The 10887-nt window shown below is 50.4% G+C and overlaps 1 protein-coding gene across 1 annotated transcript; it reads left to right on the plus strand.

Annotated features, from left to right (window-relative positions):
• The first annotated feature begins 279 nt into the window (after nt 1-279).
• On the plus strand, nt 280-10215 carry LOC125554915. The gene is made up of 9 exons (XM_048718288.1): nt 280-742; nt 3502-3702; nt 3815-4294; nt 4891-5142; nt 6580-6664; nt 7154-7635; nt 7723-7905; nt 8926-9158; nt 9817-10215. The coding sequence occupies exons 1-9, from the start codon at nt 392-394 to the stop codon at nt 10094-10096; spliced, it is 2547 nt and encodes an 848-aa protein (XP_048574245.1). The 5' UTR covers nt 280-391; the 3' UTR covers nt 10097-10215.
• Nucleotides 10216-10887: the final 672 nt, after the last annotated feature.

The raw sequence follows: 10887 nt of genomic DNA on the forward strand, positions 1-10887 counted from the left end.
ATCCAAGCATACCACACCAGACGTGGATATCCAAGCGATCCTTCGCCGGAAAGCTGTTCAATCAAGACGAATCTTGTGGCACTGCACCCATCACCGGCCGGCCGGCTGGAGTGGCGCCGCGGACAGTTGACACGTCGCCTCGTGAGCGGTGAGCGAGTGCGTCAGAGGGCACGTCAGTCAAGTGTGGTACATTTTCAGTCTGACCATCCCACTTCTGGCGCCTCGTGTGTCTTCACACTGAAGCCGTTCACGTGCACGCTCGTCCTTCCGGCGCCGAACTGGAGCGGCACCGGCATAAATACCACCCGGCCGCCCCGCTCCCGTGTCCACCGCAAACACAACCCAACCCAACACACACACGCCTAGCTCTAGCTTGAGAGAGAGGGAGAGGATGGCGGGAGCGGTGAACGGCGTGGAGGCAGCGCAAGCTCAGGGCGGCGGCGCGGCGGCGGGGGAGGCGGCGATCAGGCACCGGACGGTGGAGGCGAACGGCATCGCGATGCACGTGGCGGAGTCCGGGCCGGAGGACGGGCGGGCGGTGCTGTTCCTGCACGGCTTCCCGGAGCTGTGGTACTCGTGGCGGCACCAGATGGCGCACCTCGCCGCGCGGGGCTACCGGTGCGTGGCGCCCGACCTGCGCGGCTACGGCGGCACGGAGGCGCCGGCCGACGTCGCGTCCTACACCGCCTTCCACGTCGTCGGCGACGCCGTCGCGCTGCTCGACGCCCTCGGCATCGGCAAGGTACGCGCCAAGGCCAATCAAAGCCACGTCAAGTAGTAGTAATTAGTTTAGTCATGCATCGCATCCCGCCCAACGCTGCTGCTCCATCAGTGTCGGGGACGCGTCCCGTTCCGTTGGGTGCGGGTGCGGGTGCGGGTCGCGGTCCGTCTCACTCTCACGGATGGAGCAGCGTTCCGTTCCGTTCCATCACGGCTCCAGAATGTGACAGTCACCCCTTCAAAAAAAAAAGAATGTGACAGTCACGGGCGCCAGCGAACGAGAAAAAAATGCCACCATGGACTCCTTTGCTCTGTTTCTTAAAGAACTCTGCTTGCAACAAGGACGCACACCAATAAATTGGCATCTCCCCATGTGAAAGTGTGACACCATACCACCATGCATGTACCGCCTGCACTGTGCTCTGTACGGCCCCTCCCGGCGAAAGATTACTTTATTCGGTCTCGCCGAGACGCTATTAGCGCTTGTTTGGTTCATAAGTCTTTATAAGTCCTCCTTGAAAGTCTTATTTCATAAGTCTCAAATGCTTAATTTAAGTCTCTATAAGTTCCTCCTGTTTGATTTGGTTTAGATTAAATTCCTAAACCAATAAATGTCTGGAAACAAACACTCTCTTAGTAGTCTGATTGTTTGTCAGGACAATTAGTTTGTTGTTCTGTCGTGTCCATCAGCGAACAAACCAACTGAATTGTTTCTCCAAAACAAGTTTGTCAGGTCCCCTTTTTTCTTCTTTCCGCCGCTAGGAATGTGACGTTCACGAGCGCGATCAACTTGAAAGCAAATCTTCTTTCTTCTTTTCACTGGTAGAGTATTTTCCTTCTCACTTTCGTTGACAGTGCAGAGGCGGCGGCCGCTGCATAGGTTGTTTATCTAGTGGCGGATCTGCCACGTGATGGAAAAGGATGTCTTGTTTCTTTTTGTTTGCCCTGTGACAAGTGGCCAGACGATGTTGCGATTTGCGTGAGGATAAGAGTCTTGCTACACACACAATGAAATTAGACTATGCACAGACGATGGATTAAATCTGACCGGACAAACGTTGATTGAGAAGAGCGTCGGCCGCTCGATTTACGTGTCGTGCATAGATCGGCCACTTGTGTCGTGCATGGAGCAATTTCATGATTTTTTGTCCAAAAGAACCATTTGCCGAGTCAAATTAACAAAAAAGTTTTTTTGTCCAAAAGAACAATCTGCCGAGTCAAATTAACAAAAAAGACTATCTCTGAATTTTTTTAACAAAAAAAACCAGCTAGACCATGGCGGCAGGCGACACGTGGCACGTGCCGCACCTGCCGCCACGACATACGGCGAGGCCTGCTGCTGGAACGGAACAGCCTGTGGTTGATGGGCCTCGCCGCTACACACCGTGGCGGCAGGTCTGCAGCAGCAGCAGCCAGCTCTCTCGTTTTATTCTTTGTTCTTCATGTGTTGTTAGCTAGTGTGAAATAGGCACGTTTGACTGAGATTTGAATCAATTTAAAGGTCGATTTTGAAGATGATATAGTTGAAGAAAAGATAGATCAAGATAAGATGTATTCATTTTTGTGTTTTTCGCTCACATGCACCATGGTTTCGTACTGTATGATTAGTCGTAACTTTATATTCTCTGCTTTATTAGGCATGTGATAATAAGTTTGGGGAGTGTTTTGTAGCATTTGGAAAGTACAAGCCACCATGCATGTAAGCGAAAAGCATAAAAATGGATAGATCTCATCTGGATCTATCTTTTCTTCAACTGCAACATCTTCAAAATCGGTCTTCAAATTGATTTAAATTTCAGTCAAACTCGCATATTTTCACACTTGCTAAACCAAGTAAAACAGAGAGCCTTTGTCGAAAAAAAAAGAGTAAAACAGAGAGTAGAATGACACAACAGTGTGTGGCGGCAGGGCCCACCAGCCCATCCAATTCCGTTGCAGTAGCTGGTCTCGCCGGTAATTCAAGGGCTGCCGCCTGCTATAGTGGCGGCAGGTCCCGCCGCCTCACCCACTGGCGGCACATGCCACGTGCCGGCTGACGCGCCTGCCGCCACGGCCTAACTGGTCTCTTTTGTCAAAAAAATTCAAAGGTAGTCTTTTTTGTCAATTTGACTCGGCAGATGGTCCTTTTGAACAAAAAATCCAATTTCGTGAGGATAAGAGTCTTGCTACACACACGAGTTTGAGTAACACGCTAAACTACTAGTGACACCGACATGTCGTGTGGGCCCTGCTGAAAGAGGGAATGAATGCATAACATAACACGACACGAGTTTGAGTAAATGGCGTACGTATATCATACACTAGTAGTTTATAGGTTGGCAGCCCACGTTCGTTCGATCAATTTAGAAAAAATGTATAGACAAGTAGGGCTGTCAGAGAGGCATCTTCCACAGTGGTGCAATGGCATGTGCTGTACACATCGTATAGTACTCACTAGCAGTATAGTAGCACAGTGTAGTGGAGTATTATACACTGTCTGTGTCCCTGCCATGCACGTGGATTTTTTCATGCATTATTATTACTCCGGCCCGGCCGGCAAAAAAGAGTGAACAAAACTGTACTACGTAGGGATCGATCTGCTCTGCCCATCATCACTGGTTCAATGGGTAACACTGGGGGCTTGAGAATAATCCGTTTTCCAAGAGTATTTTGGTACGACGATGGATGATGGGTATGTCTGTCAGCACTGTCCACGGAGCCTGCCCATGGAGCAGATCAAATCGAACGGAGTATATTTACTGACCATGATCTGATTGATTCTGATGAATGAATGGTTTGAAGGTGTTCGTGGTGGGGCACGACTGGGGCGCCATCATCGCCTGGTACCTCTGCCTCTTCCGCCCGGACCGGGTGACGGCGCTCGTCAACACCAGCGTCGCCTTCATGCGCCACGTCTTCATCCGCGCCGGCGCCGCCGCCGTCAAGACCACCGACTACTTCAACCAAGCCTACGGCCCGACCTACTACATCTGCCGCTTCCAGGTCTCCTGTTCATCTCCTCACCTGCTCATACGTGCTCTGTCTACTCTACTCTGCACCATGCATGCAGTAGGTTCCGATCGACTGAGAATTAACCAACGGCGACGTGGTGCAGGAGCCGGGGGTGGCGGAGAAGGAGTTCGCGCCGGCGCACGCGAGGCACCTGATGACGCGGATCCTGAGCGACCGCTTCAGCGAGCGCGCGGCGGGCAAGGAGCCCAAGGACGGCGGCGACGACGACGCCGAGGCGCTCCCGCCGTGGCTCACGGAGGCGGACATCGACTACTTCGCCGCGGCGTTCGAGAAGACGGGCTTCACGGGCGCCATCAACTACTACCGCAACATGGACCGGAACTGGGAGCTGGCGGCGCCGTGGGCGGACGCCAAGGTGGCGGTGCCGACCAAGTTCATCGTGGGGGACGGCGACCTGACGTACCACTACGCCGGGATACAGGACTACCTGCACAAGGGCGGGCTCAAGGCGGACGTGCCGCTGCTGGAGGAGCTGGTCGTCGTCCCCGGCGCCGGCCACTTCATCCAGCAGGAGCGGGCGCAGGAGGTCAGCGACCACATCCACGACTTCATCGCCAAGTTCTGAAGAAATGCTGAAAAAGAAAACACATCCGTGCATCACGTTTCAGTAGACCAGTGGATCGTTGGTCCTGTGTTGTCGGTTTGATCATCGGTCGTTTCGTACTTTCATTGCTTGTTCGTTGGCCTGTCGATTCATCTCATCAGTTACCGTGGATAATAATTGCTCTGCTCGATCGACGGAGCTGTGTCTGTGCATGCCCATGGCCATGCGTATGCATGGTCACGTCAGAATTCCTTTTCTCTTTCTAATAAAAGGGCAAACGCCGTATATTAAGCTCGGCAGTGCAAATAAAAACACCTTACAGAAGTTGAAAGAAGTAAACATTTTTTAGGGTGCCGGAGTCTCCTTCCTCATGTTTCTAAGCCTCTGTCTTGGCGAAGTGAACTTGTTGAAACTAAGAAACTTGTAGAAGCAGCGACCAAAAAGTCGTTGATGCACACCATCTGCATTAGCGGATCGCTGTCCTAGAGAAAACCTGTATAGTACCCCATATTCGGCCAGGAAAAAAAAAACCTACACGACCCGGGTCGTATCGTTTCAGTCGGGAGACCCACTCACTTGCACGACATGTGGCATTGTGAATCTCAAAGCAACAGGCTGCCTTCTTCCCCAATGCCTTGCGACGAAACCGAACGTCCTGGCCACTCCCAAACCATCCCAACCCGCCGCTGGTGCTAGCTCCGCCCGCCGCCGACGAAGCCAAACTTCTCGCCGCCGACGTGGTTTTCCTCTGCTCACATCGTGCGTCCAGGCTGCTTGTCCGATTGGCCGTGTCCAAACTATTCGACGCCGGCACAATCATACTGCTCAGCCCCGTCGGCCGAGGGCAGGCTCCTGACGCCGAGCAAGTCTGTTGCTCGCCATCGGCGTGACTCCACTGCTCGCCGCCGTCATGAGCCCTCTCACTTGTCTGGGCACCGGTGCAGTCCAAGAAAATCAATCTAGTCAAGGAAGATGTACGCCAATGGAGATTGCTGGTTGGTTGTTGCCCTCTTGCTGTGTTATCACCGTCTTGCCGCAATGACTTTGCCGTCGGGAACGAGCGAAGCAAGGTGATAATCGAGATTTGGCAAAGGGAATCAGGGAAGAAGTTACGTTGTTGCGTCAAGATTCGCGCAACCATGTGGCGCTCGATTGAGTGGGTCTCCCGACTGAAACGATACGACCCGGTCGTATAGGATTTTCTTCCTCGGCCAGACGGATTCGAGGAATACAACTCTCACATGCACCCCGATGAAGCTGAATGTGGCCAGCCATCGTTGGTCGAAACCGGAGCCGGTAAACCAAGACGCAAAAATGCTTAAACTACAGGCCCTTCCTGTAATTCTCTCTACCACCCCCTTCTGATTTTAACCCCCCATAATCCAATGACAACTTGCCAAGTCAAAATTGCTCCCAAAATCCCAGTAAGCTTTGGTGGGTGTAGCGTTACTCACCAAGATGCATAGCCACGCCATCCACTCTGTAGGACAACGCTAACGAACCAAACTTGTAGAAGAAAACCGCTGACTCAGAGAACCATATCTGAGGACGCACCATCCTCCACACGCCTCTCAAGCAAGTCGTTAGTCGGATGTGCAGGAGTGAAATCCTAGCCGCTGCAATAGCTTCCCTACACACTGCCACCTCGGCCCCCACCCTCTTCCTTGTTTGGCGGCCTTGTCAACGATAAGAGGAGTAGGGATTTGTCCATCTTTTTTAGGTTTTTGTTTCCCTGACGACACCGACGAGGTGCCGGCGGCAATTACGTGTTGGAATAAGATTTCTTTGGTCTCTCTCTACCTTGTCGAAGTCCTCACCGGCACCCACAAATAAATTGCGAGAGTTTGTGTCCCCCAATCTGTTAATTTGCTTTCAGATATTGGCAGTTTTATGTGTCTTTTAATGAGAGCTATTGACTGACTATTGGTTTTGACATCTTCTCCTGTGTTGTTCTATGGGGTCCAATGTCTCGAAGCCTCTAAAATTGGTGATGATGGATTACAAGCCTGCACTGCATGGGGTGATGTTGTCCATTATTTTAACTTTATTAGTTTTCTTTGTAAAACTATAAATTATTGGCCACCGATTTCGAGTGTTTTACTTCGTCACTGACAGGTGCTCAGGTTGTTTGTTTCTACAAAACTATGAACCCCAACAGCCAACGAACGTTTCCTGGGGGAGGATGCCATTTGTGAACTGTTTTGATGATAGTTTGTGTTGGCCGAGCATGACAATTTTAGTTAGCGAGTACGGCAACTCCACTGCAATCCTGTATTTCACCATCAGATTGCTCGTGCTTACAGAAAATTGTCATATTTGCCACCCTTGCAACAACTAAAATTGTCAAACTGAATGTTGACGGGGCTGTAGCAAAATCATCAAATACAGGTGCGGTTGGAGTTGTATGCCAGAGTGAGACTGGTCTTTTCATCGGAGCATCGGTGGAAGTTTTTCATGGAATAATGGAACCAACAACATTGGAGGCATACATGCAGGGAGGCCCTCGCACTAGCTGAGGACTTGGTCGTTCATACAATGCGAATTGCATCAGACTGTCTAAGAGTCATAAACGACCTTAAGAACCCGGGCTATCTGGGTGAGTATTGCATGATCTTAGGAGGAGATCAATGAGAAAAAGCAGAAGTTTCAGAGTTATGAGCTCGTCCACGAACAACGCGCAAGCAATGATGAGGCACATAGATTAGCTAGAATGGCCACTATCCTAGATATTGGCCGACATGTATGGCTCATCGATCCTCCGGATCATCTTTGTATCCCCTAAACTTGAGCACATGAAATAAAGCGCGTTGTTCTTCTAAAAATACTAAAATTGCTATTAAAACATTTGTCATTGCCATTATTATTATTTTCTTAAAGCTATATACCGTGAAGACCCGTCGACACGTCTGAGTCAAAAGGCAGCAACGCCCAAGTCCCATTTCCCCACCCGGCACAGTCTCACCCGAGCTCAGCTCAGCATCCCAAAGCGGCACTGCACGACACAACCGTCGATTCGAAGCGACAGAGTCCAGCCGGTTCGTCCGACCATGGCGGCGGCGGCGGCGGCGCCGGAGATCAGGCACCGGCAGGTGGAGGCGAACGGCATCACGATGCACGTCGCGGAGGCCGGCCCGGCCTCCGCCGCGGCGCCCGCGGTGCTCTTCGTGCACGGCTTCCCGGAGCTCTGGTACTCGTGGCGCCACCAGATGGGGCACCTGGCGGCCCGGGGCTACCGCTGCGTCGCCCCCGACCTCCGCGGCTACGGGGGAACCTCCGCGCCGCCCGACCCCGCCTCCTACACCGCCTTCCACGTCGTCGGGGACCTCGTCGCGCTCCTCGACGCCCTCCGTCTCCGCCAGGTAACCGACCCCCCCGCCAGACCCCCGAGCCGCTAGATCGGCCTGCGGCGGCTGATTGACTGACTGACTGGCGTGCCGGCGGTGAAGGTGTTCGTGGTGGGGCACGACTGGGGCGCCATCGTGTCGTGGAACCTCTGCCTGCTGCGGCCGGACCGGGTGCGCGCGCTCGTCAATCTCAGCGTCGCCTTCATGCCCCGCCACCCCTCCGCAAAGCCCCTCGACTACTTCCGCCGCGCCTACGGGGACGACTACTACGTCTGCAAATTCCAGGTGCGGGATTGCTTCCTGTCCAATGTTCGGCCGCTGTCTTATGAGCAATCCGGGGACAAGAGCTAGGAAACCTGCTGCAAATGCCTAAATCGGGGCATGGTGATTTGAGATTTCTATAGTTGCTATGTAGTATGGTTCTTTTTGTTAGGATGATCTCCACCGTGTGGGCCCAACGGCCCACCGGGCCCTTAGATCCGCGCCCTGATCGGAGGCGCTCAACCCACTATGGGTGACGGGCCCCTGTCACCTGCACTATAAAAAGAGGTGGGGGCCGGCGGCTCGCATCACGAGGTTCGTCGCAGCGCTGTACACCCCACCTAATCCCCTACCGATCTAGGGTTAGTGCAGTGCTGATGGGAAGCACCGCCACCACCACTCTCTGCCATCACGCCGGCACCGGCGCCATAGCCGGCAACCGGAGCTCCTCGAGCCACAAGGAAAGGTAATACCTATCACTGTTGCCGGAATCCTAGCCGAACCGATCCACAAAGTCTATCACTTTTGTTATCCATTTCGGGTGTGGGAGGGCATTGGCTCACCGTAATTTCACAAATTCAGATAAGAAATGGCTGATTGGGCATATGGTTGCTTGTTCAAAGAGGAGAAAACAGACGATATTGAAGTCTAGCTTAGTACTGGCCGTTGTGTTAATTTTTCATGTCAATTGATCTTCCAGGGGTCTAGTTTAGTTTGTGCCTACAAAATTGTCCTTCCTTACCTGCTATATATAGCAGTTTCCTGCCTTGAGATGGCTTCTCTGTTTTTGCGCAAATTGCAGTTTATCACTTGCAATTAAGGAGTTACTAACATAAATGTATTGGCATGGAGCACCCAACATATTGTATATACAATGACAACAGGTGAGGAATTTATTGATAATTCGAACCTCAATGTAGACTAGTTGCATTTCTGCGCCGTCATTTTAACTTGCCTCTTTTCAAGTCCACACTTTACAATCCAAGTTTCAGGCAACAGATTTCTAGGACCTGCCTTTATATAAGTTATTGCATTGGTTGACAGGAACCTGGATATGAGGCACAATTCGCTAGTCTTGACTTGAAGAGGTTCTTCAAAATGGCGATAACTGTTCAAACCACAGGTTCTTCTGCTATGTCCCTCCAAAAAATGCAGTCAAGCAACAAGCAAATAACACTGCCTTCTTGGCTCTCCGAGGAGGATGTCAGTTACCTAGCAAGTGTATATGCAAAAACTGGCTTTGCTGGTGGCCTTAATTACTACCGCTGTCTAGACCTGTAAGTCTTCTCGTTTTAGCAAGAAATCAGATGATCACCTGCACAATTCATACACATTACATTATCCTACACAGTACTGTGCATAGTGAACTTCTAAACCATCTATTTCTAGATGGATTGTGTTTCCGCAAGTCAATGATAGTCTACTAGATAGATGCAGCATATAACATCAGATTGTAATGTACTGATAAAATGAAACTAATGGCAAAAACTTTTTGTGTGTTCCAAGATCTGGAATAGGATTACATGACTAAGAGCATATACCAATTCGTTTATGTTTGCCTTTTAAGTAGATACCATGTTCGAGTGCCAGTATATCTTTATGATTATTATCATTCTCCTCATCATTTACTCCTGTACCAAGCATAAGCACTCAAAACCTCCATGGAATGCAATTGGCGATATACCATAATAATGATCTCACTTTTAGTCAAGGCCAGGAACAATCTGCCATGATTCATAAACCCTCCCCAGAATGATGTGCTGTGTAGACTATGTATACTACTAGTAGATTACAAATTCTAGATATATCGGTGGCACTGGCCATGCTCACAAGTCACGGTCATACATTCGCAGTACATAGAGGATTGCATCATCTATCCACAATGCACCTTACATGCATCAGGAAATTGTGACCTCTGAAGATGCATATGCACAGGAACTGGGAGCTGATGGCGCCATGGACCGGAGCGAAAGTGCAAGTGCCGACCAAGTTCATCGTCGGGGACGGTGACCTGGCATACCATCACCCAGGAGTCAAAGGCTACATACACAAGGGTGGGCTCAAGAGAGACGTGCCCATGCTCGACGAGGTGGTGGTGATCAAAGATGCCGGACACTTCATCCAGCAGGAGAGAGCACAGGAGATCAGCGAACACATCTATGAATACATCAAGAAGTTCAGCACAGACCCCACACATAAATTATCAAAATTGTGAGGTCACTCGTTGATGTACAAAATTAATAAAAATACCTGTATTTGAGTATGCGGCCGTGAGATAGTTGTACAACTTCAAAGCCTGTTGGTTCATGCACTGAAATGAGGTACTTGTATGCACTGGCGGAGCTTAGTGCAAGCAAAACTGGGCTGTGGCCTGCCCAGTTTTGCTGCAAACCAATGGGCCTTTAAGCAGAAATGGGCCGTGGAGGTAAAAAACGTTGGGCTTTCTTCAAGCTGGCCCGCCCAGTCATTTTGATGTAGCTCTGCTACTACTTGTATGCAAGTTGTACAACTTCAAAGCCTGTTCGTTCAAGCACTGAAAATCTCACGTGGATAACATGAGCCGTGGTTGTACGCCTGTAGATATGTTCTTTGATTAAGAGTAAAGAATTCACAACTTTCTTCACCAGTGGTACAGTTTCATCGTAGCTGGGGGAAAACGACGATTTATTCAACATAAACTGATGTGTTTTTCAGCCACATGTTGCAGAAAAGAGGGATATTACAGCTTTATCTGACAGAAACACAAGATACATGTACCAACAAATTTGTGGAAGTAATAGTGTGCTAGGGCATCAGACCATAAATATTTCCAGCTTACAAGAATAGTACACATAATAGGAGACTCCACAATTGTGCGCGGAACTGCACTTGCGGACAATCGTGAGGACTGGGCTCTTGTTTCACTTGCGGACAACACAAGTCGACAGGCAGATCAAATCCAACGATACATTCTGCGGAAAGTGCAGATTGTTCATTGTTATTCTCTGATGAACAGATTATAGCAAT

The sequence above is a fragment of the Triticum urartu genome, chromosome 4, assembly GCF_003073215.2.
Source record: "Triticum urartu cultivar G1812 chromosome 4, Tu2.1, whole genome shotgun sequence".
NCBI classification, from domain to species: domain Eukaryota; kingdom Viridiplantae; phylum Streptophyta; class Magnoliopsida; order Poales; family Poaceae; genus Triticum; species Triticum urartu.

Coding starts and splice junctions, on each gene's coding strand:
- LOC125554915 (XM_048718288.1), top strand. CDS start 392: ATGGCGGGAGCGGTGAACGGCGTGGAGGCAGCGCAAGCTCAGGGCGGC. Junction 743..3,501: donor ACGCCCTCGGCATCGGCAAG/GTACGCGCCAAG, acceptor AATGGTTTGAAG/GTGTTCGTGGTGGGGCACGA. Junction 6,665..7,153: donor AGCAAAATCATCAAATACAG/GTGCGGTTGGAG, acceptor ATTTTCTTAAAG/CTATATACCGTGAAGACCCG.